Source organism: Rhizopus microsporus (assembly GCF_002708625.1).
Source record: "Rhizopus microsporus ATCC 52813 unplaced genomic scaffold scaffold_24, whole genome shotgun sequence".
Classification (NCBI taxonomy): Eukaryota; Fungi; Mucoromycota; class Mucoromycetes; order Mucorales; family Rhizopodaceae; genus Rhizopus; species Rhizopus microsporus.
The window spans coordinates 75,152-100,325 of record NW_019671939.1 but is presented as its reverse complement, the minus strand read 5'-3'; the positions used below and the strand labels follow the sequence as shown (position 1 = coordinate 100,325).

The 25,174-nt window shown below is 36.8% G+C and overlaps 14 protein-coding genes across 14 annotated transcripts; 4 read left to right on the top strand and 10 right to left on the bottom strand.

Annotated features, from left to right (window-relative positions):
- Positions 1 to 787: 787 nt before the first annotated feature.
- Positions 788 to 1,252, bottom strand: RHIMIDRAFT_247787 (uncharacterized protein; the record flags this gene model as incomplete). Its single annotated transcript, XM_023610446.1, has 1 exon — positions 788 to 1,252. The coding sequence occupies one exon, from the start codon at positions 1,250 to 1,252 to the stop codon at positions 788 to 790; it is 465 nt and encodes a 154-aa protein (XP_023462088.1).
- A 291-nt stretch (positions 1,253 to 1,543) lies between these two features.
- RHIMIDRAFT_269178 (uncharacterized protein) lies at positions 1,544 to 1,764 on the bottom strand (the record flags this gene model as incomplete). Its single annotated transcript, XM_023612116.1, has 1 exon — positions 1,544 to 1,764. A coding segment is annotated over one exon (210 nt), but the record flags the coding sequence as incomplete, so codon positions are not given.
- Positions 1,765 to 2,476: 712 nt separating this feature from the next.
- RHIMIDRAFT_295163 (alpha/beta-hydrolase) lies at positions 2,477 to 4,057 on the bottom strand. The gene is made up of 3 exons (XM_023614155.1): positions 3,769 to 4,057; positions 3,608 to 3,721; positions 2,477 to 3,548 (listed from the first exon to the last, which is right to left on the bottom strand). Exons 1-3 carry the CDS (start codon positions 4,037 to 4,039, stop codon positions 2,641 to 2,643), a joined length of 1,293 nt encoding a protein of 430 aa, XP_023462086.1. The 5' UTR covers positions 4,040 to 4,057; the 3' UTR covers positions 2,477 to 2,640.
- Positions 4,058 to 4,392: 335 nt separating this feature from the next.
- RHIMIDRAFT_269175 (APG6-domain-containing protein) lies at positions 4,393 to 6,343 on the top strand. Its single transcript, XM_023612115.1, has 6 exons — positions 4,393 to 4,526; positions 4,585 to 5,222; positions 5,271 to 5,603; positions 5,657 to 5,745; positions 5,798 to 5,872; positions 5,927 to 6,343. The coding sequence occupies exons 1-6, from the start codon at positions 4,436 to 4,438 to the stop codon at positions 6,219 to 6,221; spliced, it is 1,521 nt and encodes a 506-aa protein (XP_023462085.1). The 5' UTR covers positions 4,393 to 4,435; the 3' UTR covers positions 6,222 to 6,343.
- A 4-nt stretch (positions 6,344 to 6,347) lies between these two features.
- On the top strand, positions 6,348 to 7,493 carry RHIMIDRAFT_75328 (winged helix DNA-binding domain-containing protein). Its single transcript, XM_023615644.1, has 5 exons — positions 6,348 to 6,438; positions 6,500 to 6,550; positions 6,605 to 6,743; positions 6,867 to 7,288; positions 7,345 to 7,493. The coding sequence occupies exons 1-5, from the start codon at positions 6,385 to 6,387 to the stop codon at positions 7,441 to 7,443; spliced, it is 765 nt and encodes a 254-aa protein (XP_023462084.1). The 5' UTR covers positions 6,348 to 6,384; the 3' UTR covers positions 7,444 to 7,493.
- A 49-nt stretch (positions 7,494 to 7,542) lies between these two features.
- Positions 7,543 to 8,900, bottom strand: RHIMIDRAFT_241647 (auxin efflux carrier; the record flags this gene model as incomplete). Its single annotated transcript, XM_023609629.1, has 4 exons — positions 7,543 to 8,308; positions 8,359 to 8,684; positions 8,735 to 8,815; positions 8,871 to 8,900. 4 exons carry the CDS (start codon positions 8,898 to 8,900, stop codon positions 7,543 to 7,545), a joined length of 1,203 nt encoding a protein of 400 aa, XP_023462083.1.
- Positions 8,901 to 10,293: 1,393 nt separating this feature from the next.
- Positions 10,294 to 11,016, bottom strand: RHIMIDRAFT_247781 (ARF/SAR superfamily; the record flags this gene model as incomplete). Its single annotated transcript, XM_023610445.1, has 4 exons — positions 10,294 to 10,349; positions 10,404 to 10,649; positions 10,711 to 10,803; positions 10,869 to 11,016. The coding sequence occupies 4 exons, from the start codon at positions 11,014 to 11,016 to the stop codon at positions 10,294 to 10,296; spliced, it is 543 nt and encodes a 180-aa protein (XP_023462082.1).
- Positions 11,017 to 12,773: 1,757 nt separating this feature from the next.
- Positions 12,774 to 13,444, bottom strand: RHIMIDRAFT_269164 (uncharacterized protein). Its single transcript, XM_023612114.1, has one exon. The coding sequence runs from the start codon at positions 13,048 to 13,050 to the stop codon at positions 12,886 to 12,888; it is 165 nt and encodes a 54-aa protein (XP_023462081.1). The 5' UTR covers positions 13,051 to 13,444; the 3' UTR covers positions 12,774 to 12,885.
- A 762-nt stretch (positions 13,445 to 14,206) lies between these two features.
- RHIMIDRAFT_269163 (uncharacterized protein) lies at positions 14,207 to 14,798 on the top strand. Its single transcript, XM_023612113.1, has 2 exons — positions 14,207 to 14,311; positions 14,366 to 14,798. Exons 1-2 carry the CDS (start codon positions 14,248 to 14,250, stop codon positions 14,572 to 14,574), a joined length of 273 nt encoding a protein of 90 aa, XP_023462080.1. The 5' UTR covers positions 14,207 to 14,247; the 3' UTR covers positions 14,575 to 14,798.
- Positions 14,799 to 14,973: 175 nt separating this feature from the next.
- Positions 14,974 to 16,452, bottom strand: RHIMIDRAFT_269162 (kinase-like protein). The gene is made up of 2 exons (XM_023612112.1): positions 15,711 to 16,452; positions 14,974 to 15,649 (listed from the first exon to the last, which is right to left on the bottom strand). Exons 1-2 carry the CDS (start codon positions 16,386 to 16,388, stop codon positions 15,296 to 15,298), a joined length of 1,032 nt encoding a protein of 343 aa, XP_023462079.1. The 5' UTR covers positions 16,389 to 16,452; the 3' UTR covers positions 14,974 to 15,295.
- A 344-nt stretch (positions 16,453 to 16,796) lies between these two features.
- RHIMIDRAFT_269160 (glycoside hydrolase) lies at positions 16,797 to 18,791 on the bottom strand. The gene is made up of 6 exons (XM_023612111.1): positions 18,188 to 18,791; positions 18,098 to 18,131; positions 17,834 to 18,045; positions 17,586 to 17,778; positions 17,056 to 17,408; positions 16,797 to 17,005 (listed from the first exon to the last, which is right to left on the bottom strand). Exons 1-6 carry the CDS (start codon positions 18,702 to 18,704, stop codon positions 16,911 to 16,913), a joined length of 1,404 nt encoding a protein of 467 aa, XP_023462078.1. The 5' UTR covers positions 18,705 to 18,791; the 3' UTR covers positions 16,797 to 16,910.
- Positions 18,792 to 20,920: 2,129 nt separating this feature from the next.
- RHIMIDRAFT_219695 (ribosomal protein L30p/L7e) lies at positions 20,921 to 21,913 on the bottom strand. Its single transcript, XM_023607387.1, has 2 exons — positions 21,873 to 21,913; positions 20,921 to 21,807 (listed from the first exon to the last, which is right to left on the bottom strand). Exons 1-2 carry the CDS (start codon positions 21,881 to 21,883, stop codon positions 21,060 to 21,062), a joined length of 759 nt encoding a protein of 252 aa, XP_023462077.1. The 5' UTR covers positions 21,884 to 21,913; the 3' UTR covers positions 20,921 to 21,059.
- A 674-nt stretch (positions 21,914 to 22,587) lies between these two features.
- On the top strand, positions 22,588 to 24,086 carry RHIMIDRAFT_207981 (delta(24(24(1)))-sterol reductase; the record flags this gene model as incomplete). The annotated part of the gene is made up of 3 exons (XM_023607020.1): positions 22,588 to 22,962; positions 23,009 to 23,480; positions 23,539 to 24,086. 3 exons carry the CDS (start codon positions 22,588 to 22,590, stop codon positions 24,084 to 24,086), a joined length of 1,395 nt encoding a protein of 464 aa, XP_023462076.1.
- An 86-nt stretch (positions 24,087 to 24,172) lies between these two features.
- Positions 24,173 to 25,000, bottom strand: RHIMIDRAFT_241640 (uncharacterized protein; the record flags this gene model as incomplete). The annotated part of the gene is made up of 2 exons (XM_023609628.1): positions 24,173 to 24,191; positions 24,246 to 25,000. The coding sequence occupies 2 exons, from the start codon at positions 24,998 to 25,000 to the stop codon at positions 24,173 to 24,175; spliced, it is 774 nt and encodes a 257-aa protein (XP_023462075.1).
- Between the last annotated feature and the right edge of the window lie 174 nt (positions 25,001 to 25,174).

The window sequence follows — 25,174 nt, the reverse complement described above, 5'->3', positions numbered from 1 at the left end:
GTAAATGAAAACCCCCCACAAAGTGTAGAAAAGTAAGACCCCCACGCATCAATAACCATATATAAGTCAATAGGACATTCACTTAATAAATACACTATTCTTTTGCCCCGTTGACTTTTACAACTTAATAGTTTATCTTCAACGAATATTACACGGATACTATGCTGTACGTAAGCTGTATTATGTGCTCTAGTTGAGCAAGTATATCAGAATCAGCTTGTTTTTCGGTTTCAAATGGCTGCTCTTTTGCCAAGATTTCTTTCTATAGCAAAGCTATTGCATGCATCGCTATTCAACCATCTTTTATGCATTATGTTTAGGGGAATGATATCATAACCTGCAATTATATGTTGGCAAAGCAAGCGAAAGTTCCTTTTCGTTGAACAGAGGCAAGAGCTATTAACTACAGTACCTGCAGAAGTTGAAATGGCTATTTCTAATTTGATTTTATCCATTGCATACTTAGAGGCTTTCCTTACAAGGTATTGAAGTCTGTATTCAGCCTTAGGATTGATCAATTTTGCACTTTGCTTTAGTGTTTCTTGCTGACGTTCAGTTTTCTTATGCTTGCTTTTTCTTCTGCTCACTGGTTTATCTTTTGAGTTACCAGATCAAGCTTGCCAGAAGAAGCTTGAACAAACTGCTTTAGTGAGGCATGTGTACTCTCAACTCTTTTTGATGCTCTATTGCCCAATTGTACGTATTCGTTTGCGTACAGAGCAATTCAGTGTTTTTGCTCTTTATTCAAGTATTCAATTACATGCTCGATATTATCAGTACAACGACCTTACAGCTTAGAATATGCTTTGTACTTGACGATGGCTACATTCAGATGTTGGCGAGTGTTGGCTGATAATGCGATATCAGAAGCAAGCTGGGCAATTTCTCTTTTCTCATATTTTTTGTTTTCTTCAGTTGAATAGAGACTTGTTAGTTTGGAAAGCCCATGAACTTGAAATCTTCGCATGATATAAACATAACAAAGCAGTTTGTCACTTTGAGGAAAGGATTTGTCCAGTGCTTTCTTTAATGGTTTGTCGTTGTCGGTAACGAAAACATTAGGCAGTTCAATTGTCGAGCTTGCCGGGAATACGCATTCCTTAAAACATTCAAGTGCCCATTCATAGTCACTTTCGTTCTCATTGTCCATCCAGACTCCAGTAATATGGATGTTGGCCAACGTGCTCTTTACTTGACCACTTACACAGTCAGTACCAACAATATTCAGCAAGACCATACTATGATTAGTCATCTTATAGGTTGCATCTAAACAATGCATTCAGACATTTTTTGGGCTTGCTTATATACCATCCATGCCTGCAAAGAAAGCCGTAACAGTATTAGAACTTTTAATGGAGTAGTGAACAAGGTACCCTTTCATTTCATGACCATCAATGAAACGAAGCATTTCTAAACATCAGGTGCTTGCTTCACAAATTGAGTATAGATATTATATATATCCATTTTAACAATAAGAACACCTTCATTAGCCAGCATTTGGTAAACTTTTGCTGGAGTGCTTTCTATAAGCTTAAGAAGAGCGCATACTCTTTCAAGTTGAACTGCATCTAAGCGACGGTTAAGAGCATACACGCGAGGATCTTGCATAATCTGATGGTTATGTTGCGAAACAACCTTTCTGATGACGAATTGATTATCCTCATGGACAGCATAAAGCATACAAGAGTAGCCACATCGCTGAGTATCAGTGCTACGTGTGCCCTTGAGCTTCTCGAAAGATTCAGCTTGCTGTATAACGATAACCGCCTTCTTAGCAGAACAAATACTGATATCCATACTTACACATAGTAGTGACCATACTCTTGTCTGATCTGAGGGTGCTAAGCATGATGCTATTCTTCTTTCCAAAAGCTTTTGATTTGTCTCTAGACTCATCCTTAGGCCTGAACTTGTTTCCAACTGCAAAGATTTCTTCAAATTCAACTTCGATTAAAATGCGACGCTCATATATAAATTTGAGAACTTCTTGGTTAAACATAGTGGACGTTGGTGTTATATTTATGCAGAGAGATAAATTAAGGTTAAACTTTATTTAAAAAGGGAAGATTCTTGGCACATTACCAAATCTCAAAACAGTAGCACTGCCTTCTCATGGAGTAGTACGCGAGGAGTGCGCGAGATGCTAATACTTGTCTTTGCAATTATTAGTGGACGCACTTTTACAATAAATAGATATCTTTGATATCCTTACGGCTAATTCTAGAAGCTACCACCTGATTCACTTACTTAATATAAAATAGTAAAATTCATAGTTTTTTGAAAACAATTTTATATCACTTTATTTCGCAGAGAAGGGAAGCTTCAAGCCTCTGAATACACACAACACTTTTAAACTTGTGGTAACATGATTTCAATTTCACGTACCTACGAAAAATATCGCGCTTGCGATAATATTTATACTAATTGGGTCGAAATAATATAACAGCAAGAGGAAACGTACACTCCTCGCGTACTACTCCATGAGAAGGCAGTGCCACTGTTTTGAGATTTGGTAATGCGCAAGGGAGTGCGCCAATAATCTCTCTTACTCTTGGCAACGCAAAGCAACAATGACGTAAAAAACCAGACTTGGCCCACCAGACAAATGTGGCAGCATAAATACTAAAAAATGTTTATTTTTTATGAAGCAATAGCAGTATTCTGGTTAGCACTAGGCTCATCTGATACAATAGCGTAGTCTGACAGAATAGTGTTTGGTTTATAGATTGCAGGCTTGGGGAACTTGGCATCTTCGAGCAATACAAAAGGCGTTTCCAACTTTTCAATAATCTCTGGAATTATCTTTTCTTGCACAGAGTCCACATCAATGTTGTTATCGTTGTTGCTCTTCAAAGGCTCTGGGACTGTTCCCTTTGTTTGTGTTACTAAAGCATGTCGTGCTTCTTTAACAGCTTTCACTGCAAAGTCAACAAAGAGTTCATCATATTTTTGAATGACTCCTTTATCTTTCTTGCTGATAACCTCATGAATAAGGAACCAGTCGTGCAAAAGATTCTCTTCGAGGAAGGTAAGATTGATTTTGCCATCTTGCTTTATAAAGTCTACCATTTGGATGATACTATCATACAAGACTTCCTTGATGCCAGCAATCACAAGTACATTCTTTGGCAAGAATCTATCGAAATGATTATTGATTTGACTTATTCGTAGGATGGGCAAGTCCTCCATCTTGACATTTGGCAAATCCAAGTATTCCTTAAATACGGATTTTGCTAGAGACAATGATATGATATCCTTCTTTTCATATTTCTTCCACGACTCCTGCGTTGTATCGGGTGATACCAAAGGAGATGATAACAAAGCTGCAGCAGGCAAAGGAAGATCAAAGTTTGTCCTGGGTGCATCAAGGTTATCCAAGATGCCAGGTGCATAAGTTCTTATCAGTGTCTCTATGACAAGAGCCCCGCCTGCGGAGTCTCCAGAGAAGACAACTTTAGAAGGAGAAACACCGAGATGGTTCGTCAGATAGTTGTAAGCAGAGACACATTGGTGAACAGGCTCAGGATATTTGTACTTGGGAGCTAATCCTAATGGCGCAATGATAAAGCATGAATATCATTTCTAAATTTGGAATAATTTGGATTACCATATTCAACAGACATGATGCATGCATAGAGATTGTATTTGCTCTTGAAAAGCCTCAGCCAACTGATAAAAGAATCCATATACATCGTACTATGTCCTGCCCTAAATCCACCTCCTGATAATAACATAAGAGTCTATATGTAACTTGGAATATTTTCTTACCATGGATTTCAAAAATGACGATATCAGCCTTTTGTAACCGTTTAAGGGCAGTTTCATCATCACATCGTATCATTTCTGACATTATCAAGCTTCCTTTCCAGTGTTCATTATCGAATTTACGAATAAATCGTTTCTGTTCCTTGAGAGGACGTGTAAAGTCATTAATAATACTTCTACAAGCTGTTGGATTCATTGCAAGGGCAGATCGGATGGTTTGCACTGCCAATGCAGGAGGAGAATTACGCTTGATTAATAAACGAATGTCGTCCATGTTTAATAAAGAAAAAAGAAAAAGAACTAAAAGAAAAAGAATATTTATCTTTCACAACAGCAACAACCCATATGATTTTCCTCCACAAGTGGTGTTTGTATTTTTGTGATACATGATGTCGCATAGGAAGATCATAACCTTTCAGGAAAAAAACAGGGGAGGGAGGGATAATGTAAGATATATAAATATCTATAAGAGATTATTCCCCATCATTAGATCATATAAAGTATGATGGTAACTTTTTTAAATACAAGACCTTCACGTAACTGAGATCGTTTTGGGAGGGGATTGCAGAATCTACTTTTAGTAAAGGTCACACATGCTCACTTTATGCTTAAAATACATTTTATGGTCTACCCTTTTTTTTATATATATATAAAATAAATAAATGCATAAATGTCGTTTTCCTGTCAACGTTGCAATCAGTCATTAAAGATTGATGATTCCTTAATGAATCTAGAGCAAGCAGCTGCTGATATGCTTATTGGTATTTGAATAAATGAAAGCTCACTTGCTGAAGAAAACGCTAAACCATTTTACGATAGCTCCATTACTTGCAGAAGAACAGTATGAGGCACAAGAACATCAGAAGCGTGCATCAAACAAGACGACATTTCCAGAGCCCATGTCTCGTAAACTGATGGGAATCAAAAAACCTAGTTCCACGCCTTCCTACACAACATTAGATAAACGAAGAAGCTTTCCTGTATCAGAGTCTTTTGTCATGCTTCCTCACCCTCAAGCTATTCACCATACAAGCAGTAGCAGCAGTCATATTCGTAGCACCAGTACAACTGCAAGGCCAGTTTCTCTCTTGACCTCCAAGTCAACCACTGTCCTCGGCAGTGCTTCCAAATCTACAGCAACAACAGCACAAGATAACGGTTCTTCTTTTATGTCTAGCCCGAGCGCTGCAGCTATAGAAGAGGCAAACTGGACGAGAAACAACAGTTTATCTCATCGATTGAAAGTTGCCAACCGTTTGTTTGATATCATGTCAAGCAAGTCAAACGTAGACCATCCTTTATGTCAGGAGTGCACAGATATGCTTTTAGAAGCTTTAGAGAAGCAGTTGGAGGACGTGAGTCGTGAGAGAGATTGCTATATTGAATTTATGAAAAAGGTAAAAGATAGCAAGTTGAGCGATGAAGAAGAGCAAGAGCTTAAAAAGCAGCTTGAGGAGGTAAATGATATTGGATAAAATGATAGAGCAAATATTAATATGACTTAGCTACAAGTAGCAGAAGATGAGGCGTTGGAAGAGCTATCAGGGCTACAAGAGGAAGAGAAAAGGCTTGAACAGGAACTACAGAGCTTGGAACAGGACTTGAAATTATTGAACCAAGAAGAAGACCAATTTTGGGAGAAATGTAATGAATATCAACTGGATCTTGACGCATTTCAAAATGAAAGAGATTCTATCAATTTGAAATATGATCATGACGTGAGACAATACGAAAAATTGCAGAAAACAGTGGTTTATAATGATGCGTTCTGTATATCGCACGATGGGCCCTTTGGAACGATCAATGGGTTTAGATTAGGTAGACTCAGTACACATCCCGTAAGCGCGCATATATATGTATACAATTCAACCAAACTTATTCTTGTTTTAAGGTCGAGTGGAATGAAATCAATGCAGCGTGGGGCCAGACGTTATTGTTGTTGTATACTATAGCCAATAAGCTAAAGTTCCAATTCCAGACGTAAATAGATGTACAATCAGTGAGGAGAGCATGTTTTCATTGTTTGCTATAGATATCGATTGGTTCCTATGGGATCATTTTCAAGAGTAGAAAAGATAGAGGGTGACAGTGTGCTATCTTATGAACTGTAAGTACTATACATGTTGATACAAGGTATGCTAACTCATATATATACATATAGATATGGTTCAGGTGACTTTGGGCTTAATAGAATGTTTTTAAATAGAAGATTTGATCATGCAATGGTAGCTGTTTTAAATTGTCTAAAGCAATTGACAGACTTTGCAGAAGAAAAGGATAAGAGTCTTCGATTGCCTTATAGGATCAATAAGGACAAGATTGGCGATCTATCCATTCGATTACAGTTCAACCAAGACGAATCATGGACAAAGGCATTAAGATATATGCTCACTAATATGAAGTGGATCCTTGTATTTGCAAGTAGAGCCAATACTTCAAATGAGCCATCAAAATGATTATTCATAAACAATAAATCCCCTTTTATACCCCCCTCTATGTTCATCAATCGTAGTTCAAAGCGTAACTGCACTCGAAAAAGACTAAATGCGGACAATAAAAAAGTAGCATAAACTCGAAATCTTCTTTTTTCTTTCTTTCTCTCTTTCTTATAAACATCAGATGAGAAGAAGACCTATTGGATTAGCTAATGCACGCCATAGAGAGAGGCTTGACGTAAAATAACAATAATAATAGTAAAAAGTAGAAGATTGACATTCTTGTAAAAAAAAAAAAGAGAGATTACCAACAAATAGGAGACACGATCGCTGCAAAAGAATTACAGCAGGTTATATGCCTATATCTTATTCGAAAACCTATTCTCTAAATAACTTTAATATAGCTTCAAAATCAAATGGAAACCTTTAAAAAGAACTTGCAAGAATTTGCACAAAAGCATCGCAAAGATATCCGAAAAGATCCAACCTTTCGAGCTCACTTTCAAAAGATGTGTGCTAATATTGGTGTTGACCCACTTGCCTGTATTGTAAATAACATTCATAAACAGTGTCCCCCCCTCCTTTTGTGACAAAAAAAAGAGAGAGAGAAAAGATGGAGAGGGGAGAACAGGAAGAGGATTTGAACTAACTTCATCTCTGAATAAGCCAATAAGGGCTTTTGGGCTGATTTATTAGGTGTTGGTGACTTTTACTATGAGTTGGGTATTCAAGTGATCGAAGCATGTATTACCAGCAGACCAAACGATGGTGGGTTAACTGAACTTGGTGAAATCATGAAAAGGGTTAAAGCGATGCGAGGTGCGTCATCAAATAACAGCAAGAAAGGCAACACACAACAGCAGATAACTGAAGACGACATGATTCGAGCCATAAAGACATTAAAGCCATTAAACGGAGGATATGAGGTGTTACAGATTGGAAATAAAAAGCTTGTAAGATCTGTACCCAAAGAATTGGATAAGGATCAGTCAATGTTATTGCTTCTTGCTCAAAAGACAGGATATATTACTTATGAAATGATTCAAGTCGAACTGGGATGGGGTCAAGAAAGAATGGACACTGCTGTGGTATGTATTATATTAAATATGCAACATATTAAATAACATGTTTATTATATAAACAGAATCGTTTGCTACAAGATGAACTAGCCTGGATAGATAGCTATGAAGGTGTAGATACATATTGGATACCAAGTTACTTCATGTCTCATAGCGTTGAATAATGCAATAAATAATATATATACGTATATATATAATTTGTATGTACAGATAAAGGATATATAAAAAAAAGGAGAGAGATGGCTAAGAGTGGTATATGAATGTTATGTAGCCAAGTGCTTCACTATAAAGAGCGCAGCAAAGACAACGGCTATACATACTGGTATACAAGCTACTCCATAACTCCAAAATAATACATGTAGCATTTCATCTTGAAAGACTCTATTTGCTTGAGTGATTTGTGCTAGATTAATCGATGTAGGTGTACATCCTGCAATAATGATAGCAACAAGAAATACAGGATCACCTGCCAATTCTAGATAAGGCTGACCAAGGCATCCAAAGATAAAGACAGAAAGGATTGCACAAAGAGGCGCCAGAAACATTCGGATGAAGATAGTAGCTCTTACTGTCTTGTGAATTTCATGACTCGCTGTTGCCTGTGTTTCACGAATCATCTTTAACTGAGCACCTAAACAAATGAGAACGATAGGAACAGATGCTTTCCCACAGGATTGAATAGCATGGGTTAAGGATCCATAGAGAAACGAGTCTTTGCTGTATAACAAATGCTTGAGTGGACGACAAAGGCCCACCAAGAAAGCTAAGATGGCGGCAAGGAGCGGAGGTGACATTGACTGTTGAATGGTTCTCATCAATTTTTTTATTAATCGATGCGTACCCTTTTCAGATGTCTCTGTGGCTGATATGCTTCCATATGAGTTTTGGTTGCTTTGGCTAAAGGTATCTGAGGTATGTACATCAACGATTTCCTCTTCGTCTTTGGACGTTCTTCGCAATAGACTGAATCCATATGACCATCTGAGAAGGTTAGAAAATAGGCCAAAGAACAAGATGTATGAAATTCCTCTGTTTAAGATTAGTATGTGTACAAAACTGTACATTTTGGGGCTATTTACCTTGCTGAAACAGTAGCTTGTGTATCATCTGTATAGAAATATAAAGATTTACCTGATTCAGACACAGCAAGTCCTGACATGATAGCTACAGGTAATGAGTTCGTATTACTAAACAAGACACAGGCAAGGACAAATCGTCTATGTTGCATTTCAACCTTGAATAGAGGCATCAATAATTGACACAGAACCCAAGAGATGAATATAAAGGTGATATAGAATGCAGGTATTGGCCACAAGTCGAGTAACTTTTCCAAAGACACGACTGAAGCAATATTTGTGAATAATAAACAAGGAGTAAAAAAGATCATGTTTAGTCTTGATAGCCACTATGATCATTATATTAAAAATATAAATAAAAAGAATATCTTGGAATTACCCTTTGCTGATCATTGTCAATATAATCATAATAAGCTAATGTTGCTCCGATAAAGACAATTGTCATGACTTGCATTATTGCCTAATGAACGTGTCATCAGAGGTGATATTCTCTTTCTAATATCATAAAGCTGTACCTGAACGGCAGATAATATCAGATCAATCATTGTATATAAAAGAAAAGAACCATATTACAAATGTCAAAGAAAACAGAATCAAGAATAAATAAGTAAACATATTATGTTTTCTGACCATGAAATGATGCAATCGCAGCTGATTCGGTCATGTCTTGTTGATAAATGCACAGAAATTATAAATATAACTTTAATGCGTAAAGATAATGCATTTATAATAATCAATGTAAATTGAATTTATAATGTCTAAGCTTGCACTATTTGCCTCTCTTAAGGGATATTGCATCCTTCTTCATTTTATAATAACATATCGTAGTTTTTTACTTGATGTGGGTTCTACATTATTTCATGGTTTATTCATTCTGATTTAATTCAAACCCTTTCATAACATTTTAACCATATTTTTCTTCACTCAAGTAACGATGTGTACATGATATAAAGACAAACAGCGGAGACACCAGTGTTTATTAACATTTGAATTACACCAGTGATGCTATTGGCTGGTTCAAAAGGTACATCCCATTTCATTATGAAAGTGATACCAATGTGAAAGTGTAATGCAATTATTCAAGATCAGCATAAGCCATCATACAAAACGGCTGCAAGAATAAGCTTCGGTAAATATGAGATTATTAACCTCCCCTCCCCTTTCTGCCTATCTCTAATGTTCTGAAACCAATTCCCTTATCATTGACTTGGTTGTAGCAGCCTTACTATGCAGCATGTCAATCAAGAAATCACAATATTTAGAACCATACATTTCCCTGATATGATGACCGTTTATATAGAAACTGTAGCTCCAGGCAGTTTACTAGGAGCAACTCTATGTTGTCATCCACAGTTATCGTAACAGGAATATATCGTCAAGCGGCGATATAAAATGTTCAAACTCTTGGCTCGAATGAAAAGCGAAAGAGAGCATCAATGCGCGGGAAGTAACAGCTTGTTTTTTGGGAGAAAGTTTCGCAACTTGGGCTTTACAGCCTATGGATAGCAAGGAATTGGGAAGAGCAGGGGGGCAAAGTGATGCTTTTAAGGTGTACGCCTGACAAGTAAACCATTGTAAAAGATCGAGTCATTCGCTCGAGAGTCGTTATTTGAGTCGGCTGATCTCAGCGATCACTGTTTACAGCTACTTTGCAAGTATTTGATAGAAAAGTGTGGACATTCGTTCCAACCAAGTCAAAAAGAATTAGAAGTGGCCGAATACATAACTAACATACTTCTGTTCTCTTGGATTTAAATGCAAAAGTAGAAGGCACCTATCTCTTTCATCTATGAGTGCATATTTTGCTCCACCCATGTCCTCACGTGCCTGAGTAAAACTAAAGGTACACTGATGTGAATGGTAGGACGATGTTATTCAAATGCATTTTATAAAGTATTAAAAAGAACGCCCATTTTTTATTGTATTTTCCTCCTTCATTTATGCCTTCTTCAAGTTGTTAGATAACCACTCCAAGCCTTCGTAAAGACCATCACCTAAAATGTGCCCCAGTTAGTATGGTGATATCACTACAAAAAAAAATGGCTTACCGCTTGTAGCACAAGTAGTTTGGATGTACCAGCGTCTGTTACGAAGAGAGTGAAGACCAAGTTTATCAGTAATTTCAGCAGCGTTCATAGCGTTAGGAAGATCTTGTTTGTTTGCAAATACAAGCAAGAGCGCGTCACGAAGCTCATCTTCGTTCAACATGCGTTGAAGTTCGTCACGAGCCTCTGAAATACGATCACGGTCATTTGAATCAACCACAAAAATGATACCTTGCGTGTTTTGGAAGTCTACAAAGAAACAAAAGAGAAAGGTTAAGAAAGTGAAGTTTGTTAAAAAGGTACAACTTACAGTGTCTCCAAAGAGGACGAATCTTGTCTTGTCCTCCGACATCCCAAACAGTGAAAGAGATGTTTTTGTATTCAACAGTTTCGACATTAAAACCTTTTTATATGGCTGCTTAGTTACTTTATAAAGGGGTTTTTCTTTTTTTTTTTTCTTTCTCTTACCAATAGTAGGAATAGTCGTTACAATTTCACCCAACTTGAGTTTATACAAGATGGTGGTCTTACCAGCAGCATCTAAACCAACCATAAGAATACGCATTTCCCTCTTACCAAAGAGGTCATTGAATAACTTTGAAAAGCTTAAGCCCATTGTTGTATGATGTATATGTGTATTTTTTAAAGAAGGGAAAAAAAAAAAAAAGAAAAAATAGGAAAGGAATTTTTTGAGTACACACACACACAATCTCTCGCCCTCCCTCTCAGTCGCTCTCACTCACTCACGCAACACACACACAGGCTGTTTCCAAAAATAAAATGTTTTGCAGCCATAAAAATGAATGTCAGCTTTTCTTCCGCAAATCTATCTTGTAGCAAACCCTTTCTATTCTCTTTCTCTTTCTCTTTAGACAAAAGGGGCTTAATTAGATCTAGTTACTATAGATATTACACACTATTTTCTATTACATGGAAAAAAATACAAGCCAAAAGTTGGAGATTGAAAAATGCCAGCAGCAAATGGCCCTTTTCCTATCAAATTCAGGTACCCTTTTCTCATTTTGCGTTCTTATCAAGGACTGCCTGCATTTATAGTCTCAGGGATGGTCTGATGGTAAATATGACGTTGGTTTTGGCGACATTAGCTATAAAATGCAATACTTTATCATAAGAGCTAAATTTGAACGATTGCTGCGCCTAGATGGCTTATTTCGATTGATACATATTTCTTTAAGCAGCTAAGCTTTATTTCTCATTTAAGAAACTTCAAGGACAATAGTTGAAAATACAGCAAGAAGTGAATGGTTTGACAGTGGACATCCTGCTTCTATGTACTTTGGGATTTGTTACGACTTTGAACTTTCCCAAATTGGAATCACACTTTGGGCAAAGACTGGAAGTGTTAAACTCGTTCAAACAGCAACACTTCAAAGCCTTCCTTCCGCACAACATGCAACAGAGACCTTTCCGTCTAATCGGTTCATGATTCTTTGCATTAGTGACTGACTAGTGATAAATCATGTCGATTGTTGAGCGAAGAAATAATAAAGAGATAGAGATGTTACCAAAAGATATGTTTGTGCCTTTTTACAGATAAATAAACTCAAAAGAACAAAAGTCATCTAGTAACACTATGTTAAGCTTGTAACGGTCTGGATAAACATCTAAACACTTTTTGCATTTAATATAAAGTCAAGGCATTCAAGGAATTTGCAGGGAGTAGTTGGTATACTTTTTGATATGAAATGCCTACTTTTATCTTGTAACAGATAACAAGTATGGTTGCTGTCTTTTCATATGAATCGGTTTGTCGATTTTTGTCTTTGTAAAAACTCTGTTCAGAAACATTCAAAGACGACCTTCAAATGAAGGACGACATTATAAGTAATGGATATTGGTACTTTTTGTAAAAGTTGCATGCGTCAATTTAATAAGTACAAAGGAAGCATGTTGATGGTATTCTTCTGTAGAAATGTTTATCTTTTCGCCTAATGCACTTTGACTGAAAGACTGGATTTACCAGTTATTCTTCGATGCAACAAGGGACTATAAAACTTCTTCCCTCACCCTTCCTTTTGTTACCGTCCAACTTTAGATTAAAAACCTGTATCTTAAAGCAAGATTCTGGCTCGTGTTACTTGTAGAGCTGCAAGGATTAGACTGTGCAATAAAAAGGGACCATATGCAAAAGGAGATTAGAAAATCTAACAAAAACGACTATGGTCTCGTTTTGCTTTATTTTATCATCCATTAAATGCTTAGCACCAGTGTACATTTTCACAAGCAATTCTGAGGCAGTGTCATCTTCTCCTATCTCTTGATACACTGATATGCCGTTTGGTTCGAATCACAAATGATTATGCATCTCCCTTCTAGTCTGATGCATAACCTCAGCCGATCAAAAAGAGAGGGGGATAATCTAGAAATCATTTAGGTTGCATGATCATGTCTATATATATATATATCAATTTTTTTTCTCTTTAACCCTCTTTTCGACGTAAACCGCTGATCGATGGCCTATACACTACAATAGATCTATAGATGGTGCACACGTGGAATTAAAAATAATAATAAAAAAAAGTGTAAACATTTCCATATAAAGCATATCAAACTCATTATATTTCTTTGTTCCAAAGAAGACAAAAGCTCGATGGAGAAAGAGAAAGACTGTAGACAGCATAGAGCACATCTTCTCTTTTATTATGAAATAATGAAATATTGTTTATAAAAATGAGGACAAACTCATAAAGTAAGTTTAGTATATCTGATTGTCGACAAATTGAAAATAATTGATTATGACAACCTTCTTCAACGACAAGGTTTGACAAACTGTTGAAGTGACCATGACCATTGGCCGAGGTTGAGCGAGCAGAATATTAATTGTGCCACTTTACATACATAAAAGTTAAACCACGTTTAAGTTTAGAAAGAATGATCTTTCTATGGGTCACTGTTCTTTTGATATATAGTTGTTTATATTTAAAAAGATTGAAATCACCATGAGACTATCTTATCATTACTTGCAGACATTGGCATAAAACCAAAAAAAAAAAGGGGGAGCATGACGATTTAGATCTTATCAGTCGACTGTAATAGGAAAAAGGGACCTGTTAGAAATCGATTTATTAAGCTCAGTTTATTAACCCCATCTATCCTCCTCTGTGATTTGTGCGGTATTTGCAATTCAATATAATTGTGAAGTGAACGCCTCGCGATTAGTTCCTCTCTCTCTCTTATCTATATATGACTTGGTTATTTTACATTAAAAAGAGCTCCTTTTGTTTATTCAGATTCTATATATAAATAACTATGTTTATATATTTATTTTGTTTTTATTCTTGGTATACATATTTTATCTATATAATTTAAGCATATCCTCTCATGATTAAAGCACGCCTTTCAAACAATGAGTTGTCTGGACCTAAGCACGGTAGGACAATACCTCAATCAGGATGGGTCGGGCATGCCCGGTTCTTTAAGCCTCATTCTATAAAAATAGCACAATAAGGGCCATTTAAAATGTTTTCCCGCTACCAACGTGAGTGAAGACAAAAATGGCATGTTTATAAAAAAAAACAAAAGGGGAGGGGCCATGTCAGCATGACGTTTAAATCAAAGAATACACCTTTATAATACAAGAGCTTAAACATGTCCGTGTATTTGTGTTACAATTACCGAGGATGGTTGCGGTTCTAATAGCAATCAAATTGTCACCCAGGAAACAACAGAGTTTTGTAAAAAAAAAGACACGGATATAACGCTGATTTCCAAATTAAGAACTTGGTCCTTCCGCGGAATACATTAAGCTTCTAATTTTAAATGGATATAAAGTCTTTCTTTTCTTTCTCTTTCTCTTTCCATCTCTCATTCTTAAGTTGCATTAAACATGAAGAAAGTTCAATTCTCTGGTAATGTTGAATTTGTTAGCACATTTGCTAATGAAGATTATGGTAAACATTGAAATGATAAAAGAATTTGATTACATATACTCATTTATTTGATAGATCGAACAGCTCAAGAAGTAGCCAAATTGACTTACCGAGATATGCTTGAATTATTAACAATGAAATCTCAATGGAAGAGGGATATGGAACGAATGCTTGCTGAACGAGAGATGAAAGAAAAGATGAACGAAGCCAACGATAATCAATCTCAACAACAGCAACAAGAACAGCATCAACCTTTATATAACGTACCCGAAATTTGCACTTGATCTCATTTACATATATATATACACCAACATACACACGCATTTACGTATCCCCCTTCTCTCCTCTTTACTCCATCTAACGCATTTATACCATCCATACCTCTTTCTCTTTTCCTCTCTAATGCATTCTCCCTTTTTCCCTATCTTTTTGTAAAATTTCTAAAAATGTCACTCCCACACGCATTGCAAATCTGTAATTAAATTTTATTTCCAAAAATAAACTCTGGTCAATTCGCATTACTTTATGATAACATGTTTACTGTATGTTGTAAAAGTAGTAGAAAGATGACATTCTAATGATAATAAACAGTGATATTATTGTCTCTCTCTTTAAATTTTAGTTTAATTTCGCGTTTAGACCAAAACATAATAATGTCAACTTGTCAAATAGACCAACACACACTAAAAAGAAACCATTATGTAATAATAACAAGTGTTATCAAGATTATAACATAGTGTTTATTTGGCATGCCAAAATAACGTAACAATAAAAAAAGGGGTGTCATAATACAGATTATAGTAAATTTACATAATAAGGCCCTAAGAAAAAAAGAATTACTTTTTGTGTGTATATAAAAAAAATGTGTATGTATAAACTTAAACATGCAAAAAATAAAAAGGGGGTAAGTAAATGCAGTAATAAGGTATAATTAGGAGTTGAAAATAGAGTGAAAAAGAAATGCATTATAGAGGAAGGGTATTAGAGAATCATAAATGATCATACTTATTCTTGATTTAGCCAAGCATGGTTCAACACTTGATGAATAGTTGGTCTTTGATCGGGATCTTTTTCTAGCAAAGAAGCAATCAAGTGCTTACACTGCATAGATACTCTGTGTTTCGGCTTAAGAATAGGACCAGAAATGGCCGATTTTGGATCAGGAAATGGAATTTCACCAAATAGCAATGTATAAAGCAAGATACCCAATGACCAAATATCTGCTGGTTCTGCGCGATAAGGTTTCTGTAGCAGAATTTCAGGTGAAGCATATGAAACTGTGCCGTAAAATCGTGTAAAGAGTTTCTTGTTGGCATGACGAGGGATCAAGACGGCAGAACCAAAGTCGATTAATTTGACCTATTTAAAATCATGATGATTAGTTTCAGTCTGTCTGGATGATGTGAGGGCAGTTATTTACCTGAAAGTTTTGGTCAATCACAATGTTTTCATCCTTGATATCCCTATGACAGACACCGAGATTGTCGAGATGGGCAACACATTCAACAATCTGCTTGAATATCTTTCGTGCATTTGATTCTTCAAAGTATTTATGCTGTTCAATGCACTCAAACAGATCACAGGAAGTACGACGGACAAACTGTCTTGGACTAGGCTCAATTTCGTCTTCCTCTTCTTCGATTGTTGACTGTGAATTCTCTGAGAGAGCGGGTGAGTGCGTGGGTGACTCGGCTGTCCATTGTGTGCCGTGAAGTTCCATGACCAAATAGAAAAAGATGTCATCCTGGTAGGAATCGCAGTACTGAATGATATTAGGATGACGCACATGCTTCAAAACATAAATCTCGAGAGGTATAGGGCCCATATCTGGATCATGAACCCAGGCACTGCTAGGCACCTTTTTACGAATAATAAACTTGACAGCGCGTTCGATACCTGTTTCACGCTCATAGGCAGACACGACAAAGCCAAACCCTCCACTACCTAATTCTTGACCAAGGACATACTTTTCAGTAAATTCTGGATGAAGTGTATGATGCATTAATGATTTAGCAGAAATAGTTGTAGGTTGTTGAAGTGGCATTGGTTTTTGAGGGTTACGATAAAGTGGAATGGATTGGTTATTATTTGTTGCCATTATATATAAAAAGATCAATCAATGAAATAACAAAAATAAATAATAAAAAGAATAATAATAAAAAAAAGGACAATAAAGATTTGTGGTATTTAAATAAGAATGGATTTAAGGGGTAAATAAACACACTCTTTTTCTCTCTCTTACGCACGCACACAGAGGTACACACACACAAAGGGCACAAACGAACACAATTGGACAAGTACACGCTCAAGTATATATATAAAAAGATATAAAAAATAGAGCTGAAGATAAAAAAGTGTATAAGGAAGAGAAAAATTACTTTTCGATCGTCAGGAGCATTTATTAAATAAAGGGAAAAAAAAAAGTTTCGGATTTACAATGGAATGCCCCTTTTATGTTGAACGTGTCTGGAGTGTAAATGTATGTAGATGTATTAATAACGAGGAATGAGTAACAAGTTTAATTATAGACGGCTCATTGTCGGCTTACAAAAAAAAAGTGAACCCTTTAGTCATTTATGTAGATTGTTGTCATTTATTACTATTCATTATCATATATAAATTATTTCTGAAGCTTCTTTGTGAAGTCCTTGATAACCTGTACAGTGGTATCATCGTTATAGACACTGTACCATCCCTTAGGTTCGTGAGGTGGATCTACAAGATGGGTCAATATTTTGTTCATATTGAGAAATATTGTGTCATACCTCCCAACCAGGTCATGTTGTATTGATTAGGCTTGTCAGTTGATCTACCAAGGCCTCCATAAGCCCAGAAGTTGGCACCGGAATGACGGCCTTGATGAGCCAAGTGTTCAATCTGCTTAAAGATCCCCTTGTAATAATCGTCCTTGTGGCTCGTGGGTGTAGCAGGATCATACTTGTATTCAGGATCATTGGGTTTGCGCCATGCGTCACGAGCCATACCAAATTCTTCAAGAACGATAGGCTTGTTGATTTCATTAGCCCATTCAGTACGGGTGCTGATAAAATCTTTGGCATATGTCTTGGCCTTCTTCAAGCTCTTCTTGCTAGGATCGCTGGCATTATAGTACCCCCAACTATATAAATTCATGTTAATATCCGAATCAAGTAAGGCTAAGGAGCAATGCAAGAGGAGGAGTATGTCAACAAGCACACTCTAAATCAAGATTCGGGAGAGTGCGTGTGTGTGTGTATGCTTGTGGATTTTTACATAGGGAGGCACTGTTTGCATTAGGGGATTTCGTGACACTTACTTTTCAACCCAGCAGTGGGACGTAGCGTAATCAATATGCTTGGATGAGTGTGCGTTCAAGAAGTCTTCCTTGTCAACCTTACTCTCGCAACCAGATGACACTAATTGATGAGGAGCACCCTGCTTGATAAAAGCAGCAATTTCATCATACCAATCCTTGGGACCCAACTGAGGTTCATTGGCGATTTGCCAACCTATATTAATTTAATTAATCTACTACTATAGCTTATATCTATCTTGTGTCCTTACTGAATACAGTGGGGTCTTCGGTATACAATTTGCCATTAAACTTGTTACGACGAGTTTGGACCTTACGGATATGAGCCTTATAAAGCTTGTTGGCCTTTTCACGAATATCAGGGTTCGTGTAGAAACGACGAGTCCATGTGGTGAAGGTGTCCCAATCAGTGACAGGATAAGGAATGGTTTCATTCGTAATCCAGTTGATATATTGAGAGAAACTAGAATAAAGTGATCAGTTATCGATTCAAAAGCGAATTTATCCTTTCTTACCCTCCACTCCAATGCCAGAAGTTACTCAAAGTTACTATATATTAACTCGTTAAATACCACATCCTCATCTGTCACCCCATATACACTTACAAACAGCTGTCATGTTTCGCTTGCCAATTTCATTCATAAAGTAGTCCAAGCCCTCAAAGATGTCTTCATTATATTTACCAGGAGCAGGTTGTAAACTAGGTCGCATGCGGTAAGGTTGATCATCAGGACCTTCAGAGGAAGCCATGATACGCAAGTTGTTGATACCCATTGCCTTCAATTGGTCCAACTCCTCATTAAGACGCGTACGGTTACCACCAGCAGATTCAACAGCACCCAGATTCATACCTTGCCAGTAGTTGGCGCCCTTGATCAAGTACGTTTGTCCATCGAGCACAAATTGGTTTCCTTCAACTTTCACCATCGTTTCTTTCGTAAAGGCGGAAGAAACTAAAATTGCGCAGGACACAAAAGTTAAAAGACGCATGACGTAGTTATTTGTTTGGCCTTGTAAGACTAATGAAGTTGCACGAAGAGAGGGAAAGGTCAAGCTCTTTATATATGTTCCAAGATCTTTAAGATGATGACCACCTAAACATTGATATAATCTATCAAACATTTCCCAGTTGCTCCCAATCTCACACAGAGCTATTTTGTAGCACAAAAGTTAAACCTGTGTACTGAAGGAACCGAGCTATTATGTAAGACACTTCCCAGTTTTGATAAAGACCAGGTGACTTTTTTCTTACCATTGAGTGTCCTCTTTTAGCATACTTTGCGTTTAACTTTTGCATCAAACAAGTAGAGACGGTAACATAAGGAAACAAGACGATTCTATTGGAATTAGGCACATCTTTTTTGGTCAATTGTAGGCAGTTTGATATTTATAGTGGTAGCCCGTATTCCCCGCGCTTAAGTGGGATAATTCGCTCCACTTCACCAGCCGTCTTTTGACGAAAAAGCACGTCATGAGTTAAAGATCAAGAATAACTAGTAAGTAAGTTAACATCATGACACGTATATGATTACAGCATTTCAGTTTTACCCAAAGTAGATGGCTTTGTCATCACAAGTCTACAGTACCCTGACATCCCTACCATTTATTTCACTTTTTTTTTATTCCTTTCCTTCTCCGAATGACATCAATCCCACATCCATGGAACGCAAAGTGTGATAATCTCTGTTTCACCAACTGGGAAAAAAGCCAAAGCATCTAGCGTATATTCAGCTGGTGGGAATGCAAAAACTTCTATGCGTCCCACACTTGGCTCTATTAAGAGCGTTAACATTGGTTGATCATCCTCACACAAGATAATAATTGAATAAATTGGGTTACATACTCCACATTTGTAGTGGTATATCTGTATCCATCTTTCTATTTTTGCTCTGATTGATCGGGAAACCTTTGGGAAAACCGCCGTTCTTTTCTTCATTTTCCCTTTTCTCTATTAATCACATCTGATATAGAGCAGTGTAACTATCCAGAAACATGAAAGGCTTGTCCTTTTGCATTTATGAAGATATTATACATATCTCGGTAATAAAAATGGTATTTGAATGGTACGCATTTGTTAAGCTTCTTTCTAGAGTAAAGCCATTCTGTGCTCTATATGCCTTTTTTTTTTTTGAGAGAGAGACTATAGTCTTTTTTGTCGGACATAACAGCAAGTAACTGTCCTTAGTATCTTTCTTCATGCTGTCCCAAATCTTGGTTCTTTTAGCGCAGTTGGTACCAAGTTTTCATTAGCGCTTAATGTTCATTATCCTTGCACACATTGGATTTTCTAACCACCTCATTGGTGTATAAAATCAATCGGGAAGAGTAACAAGAAGGAAGCTGAGTCAATAAAGTGAATTAGAAGACTTACACAAAGACCTTTGGTTTTTTAATTTGTTGCATTCTGCAAGCGAATTTGCGTTGGGAGGAATAAATATTTACATTTACATTAGTATTATTTTGAGATAACATTGTGTTAAAAGCCATTGATCAAAGATACATGCCTTCAAAAGTCTCCAAAGTTCAAGGAGCTTTGATTTAAAACAGATATATGCCTTTAATTTCAAAGAGCGCGTATGTGACAATATTCCTGTACGATGGGTTTCAATGTCAGCGCGGAACTGTTTAGTGGGTTTAAGCTAGTGAATAAGTATACACTGTCTCTTATTAAGTCAACTAGGCCAATGATTTCAGAGATATAATTTGAAGCGTCATATCTGGCAATATATCTAAGTGCGATCTCTAATGCGCTATCGGTAAATTTCAAATAAGGAACAAGGTAACATCTGAGAGTCATTGTATCTGCTTGATGGAACAATAAGTGATTTTTGTTTGTCAGGTCAACCGATGACCAAGCAGTTGATACAAAGAACTAGTTTATGCGCTTAGTTCATACAGTATTGATATATCAATAGCATTCTACTAATTGTTTCGTTATTCACTTCATCGTTTGACGAAACTAAACATAGTATTCAACGCTTGTATATCTGTTATGTTATATAAATCATGCATCTCTCAGTCTCAATTAATAAACAATGTCAGACAATTATGCCCCTCATTTATTAGTTCTTTCATGACAAAGAAAAAATAACTTCCCTATTTGGTGTTGTATGGCAACTGTCAGCTCTCCTCCTTCTCCTTTAGAGTCTTGAAATAAAACTAAATATAGGCCGTCTTAACAACCCTTTAATCAAATAGGAGACGATATTGTTTTGCACGTTCGCTTGATACAAAAATAATTTAATGCCTTTCTCCCCTTTTTTTTAATAACTGAAAACTCCCCTTTCTTGATACACAAAAGTTTAAAATGGTTTTTAATATACCAATGACAAAAAAAAGGGGGGGGTACAATGCAGCTCTAGAAATACATTTAAATGTGTGTTGTATTTGAAACATGTGAGTGAGTGATTGTGGATGTGGATGTGTATTTGTACGTTTGTTGTGTATTAATGGTTTTTATATGCATAAATAAATATTTTAATTCATTGTCTCCACCAACTTGTTAATATCATCTTCAGCACTTTCTTCCTCGTTTTCTCTATCAAGAACTTCCTTTAATTTCTTTTGACGCCAGCCCTTCACAGGATCATGCAATTCAAAGGGTTCCAAGAAACTTGTGACAGCTGCAAAATTTTCGCCCTTATTTGCAATTTCATGAATGATATCTTCTAAACAAATAATATCCAAATCACCCAAAGCTTCTTCAACCATTGCATTACTGCTCAGTGGTGTACGCACACCGTTGATTTTCGCAGCACCACGCTTCATTATCAGATCACGGATGGTTTTTAAGCTGGGCGAGCCGTAAGTCACAAAGGGTTCTACTCGCAGCAAGTCCTTCATGGTTGATTCATTACAGATGACAAATACACCACTATTCATCTTACGCAAACGCAAATTTTTTAAAGCGGACAACACTTCTTGATGAATAGCCTTAGCTGTCTTGATACGAGCAACAAAAAGCAATCTTCCGTCACCTTTACTTCTCTTGGATGCCTTATTTTTTCCACTTTCTATAGCAACAATACGGCGCTTTTGCTTTTCCTTTATACGGAATGCACGAACAAATTCATCAGCACGCTTGAACTGTGTCTTTCTATTCATCTTTTGCTTCTTTCTGGCTTCTAATCTCTCTTTAGCTTTTTCAGCAGCTTGCTTTTCATTGCGCTTTCTTTTCTTTAAAAGAGTTTCGGATACGTAAACTGGGTTGGCAACAGTTCTGTGGCTAGAACAAACATATGATTTAGTATCATTCCCTTCATTTCTCTCATGATCTTGTATTCTTTTTACCTGTCAGACATTTTATATATATTTTAAAAGAGAAAAAAAAAAAAGGATACTGAAAAAATTGTTACTGTTTTCTATAAAAAAAAAAAGGGTGGCTGAGATCAAGCTTTGAATTGGGATTGAAATAACAAGAGATGATTTGTCCGTTTCTGTTCCTTGACTTTGTTCCCAAAATGATATTAGGATATGCATATATGGCCAAATAAATAGGAAGAGCATTTTTGTTTACGTGCACTAAAGCGCATAATGGCTTTTTTGAAATTTCTATTTAGAGCCATATGTATATGAACACATAACTAAAGTTAAATGGCTGTCATTACTAGCAAGCACGCTATGCTTAAATTATGCTGACATTATTCATGCAACAAAAGAAGTGATTTCAACGCCTTTCTCTGTTGATGAATTTTCATATGATTCATGCCTTGATGTAAACACATCATGTCCATGTTTCTAACTTCCAGGTTATGTTTATGACTTATTTTTTTGTGTCCTATAATCTCATAGCTGACGATAATGTGATTTGATTTGACAGTTAGAAGACCTTTCTTTTTTTCTTTTTTTTTCTTTTACAACAATACATTGTAACTATAAGAATAGGAGTTGCACTTGAAATAGTGATGAAACGATTGCGTTTTTGTTTATGCCGTGTAACGATTTCTCATAAGTAAACGGACGCGATTTTTTTTTTTTGCCTTTTTTTTCTTTCTTTCTTTATCAAATGGCCTCAAAGAAATCAGTCCCTACAGTTAAACAGGAGTTAACAGATCTGGATGTAAAGGTAGATAACCAAATCAATGTTGAATTTGGTGGTCCCATTGGCGTGACTCTGATGATGCTTGGATTTCCTTCCCTCATGTATTACTTTTGGGTATGTCTTGAACACCATCAAGGACGCCTCATCCTTCCAGACGATAGTAATCTCTCAACATGGTTCACAAATGAGATTATGGAAAAGATCAAACTAGGTGCATCACCTTCATGGTACGCCTTCAAAGTGTACATGGGGTATGTGGCGTTTTCATTTGTTTTGGCTTATATCATGCCGGGTCCCATTGTTGAAGGGTTACCTGTTCCTTCTCTCAAAGGCAATAAGGTAATTCATGTTAGTTATAAGAAGCTTTGTACTTAATTGTCAATAGTTAAAATATCTCTGTAACGGGCTTTCATCATGGTATCTCACCTTGGTTGTCTCTGCTTTGCTTCATGTTACAGGCCTCTTTCGTCTGACCACTATCATTGATCATTTTGGTGAATTGATGACTGTAGCTATCCTTTGGGGATTTACCATGTCTACTGTTGTATACGGATGGAGTGTGCTGACAGGCAACACACATCGTATGTCTGGAAACTTGTTGTATGATTACTTCATGGGCGCATGTTTAAACCCTCGTATCGGTCATGTCGATCTCAAAATGTGGGCAGAGATTCGTGTGCCTTGGCCTGTTCTCTTTTACCTATCACTGTCATGTTTATTGAAGCAATATGAAACATATGGAACAGTAACTGCACCTATGGCATTTATGGTCTTGGCTCATTTTCTGTATGTGAATGCGTGTCAAAAGGGAGAGGAATGTATACCAGTTTCATGGGATATATTTTATGAAAAGGATGGTAATTGAGAAGATCATTACATATGAAAAAAGATGACTAAAATATACATACCTTTTAGGATTTATGCTCATTTTCTGGAACATGGCAGGTGTCCCATTCACTTATTGCTACTCTTCCATTTACCTAATGAAATATCAACTCAGCACAGGGCATCCCATCACGCATTCCATTCCATACACAATCTTTATCTATTTGCTCTTGTTGACTGGTTATTACGTCTTTGACACCGGTAACTCACAAAAGAATCGTTTCAGAATGGAGCAACATGGTACTTTTATCAAACGAAACGCGTTTCCTCAACTTCCTTGGGGCCATTTAAAGAACCCAACGTATATCAAAACCGAGCATGGTAATCTCTTGCTGACTTCAGGCTGGTGGGGACTGGCTCGAAAGCCACACTATACAGCTGACCTAATGATGTCTCTTTCGTGGGGTCTGATCACAGGCTTTAGCTCTTTTTTGCCTTATTTTTACTTTACCTTCTTCTTGTGTGTCCTAACTCATAGAGCTAGACGTGATATGGAACGATGTGCAAACAAGTATGGGAAAGATTGGGAGAGATATTGTGAACGTGTGCCGTACATTTTTATTCCATATGTGTATTAGAAAACCACACTTTATTTAATAAAAGATAGAAAAACTATAAGAGAAATATCTAAAGAGTAAACCAAGGCAGATGAATGAAGCCAAATCTAGACAATGTTGTTGTCACTACACTAGAGTATTGAGTCAATCATACATAAGATAGTAACTTAACTTACTTACGCTGTAGCAACGACAGGATTAGCTAGGGGGGTTCTGGTAGCAGCAATAGAGGCCATAGTAGGAGTAGCAACGTTGGCATCAAGTCTGTGGTCAAAGAGATGGCCAAGGCCATGGTCATTGTCCCAGTCACCATGACCATCATGGTCTCTATCGTGATATTCGTCATGGTCATGGCCGTAAACTACATGATTTGTTGTTGTCACAGTGTAAAGGAAGTAAACAGTCTTTGTCTTGCGCTCTTTCTTTTGGTCAACCTTATTGTCATTATCATCATGCTTGTAACCTTCATCATATCCATAATCCTTGTGGTCGTAGTCCTTATGGCCGTAATCCTTGTGGTCATAGCCTTTGTGGTCATAGCCTTTGTGGTCATAATCCTTGTAGTCCATATGGTCATAACCCTTGTGGTCATAGCCTTTGTGGCCATAGCCCTTGTGTTCGTAGTAGTCCTTGTCCCAGTCTCTGTAGTCCTTTTCCCAAACTGAATCTTTTTCCCAGTCTTTATGACCCTTATCCCAACCCCAGTGGTCATCATCATCATCATCACAGTCTTCATCATCGTCCTTATCATCATGATCCCAGTCATCTTCCCAGTCGTCATCATCATCATCACCACGCTTATGGATTGCTACAGGCGATTGAACACCAGCTAAACCTTGGTTAGCAACTTCTGAGCCTTGATGGACAAAGGGAACAGCTGATGTGAAGAAGTTCAAGGTAGCGAGAGAAGAGATCAATAAGAGAGAATAACGCATGGTTGATATCAATAAAAAAAGAGTATAATGTTAGAGAAAGCTGAGAGACCTGGTAGGCTTTATATGTGTATTTGAGTGAAATATGTTGTTTGATTTAAAATTTAGGCAATTAGAGGAATTTTGGTCTCTCTCTCTTTTTCTTTATTTATCTGCTATCTTTCTTTCTCTAATTTG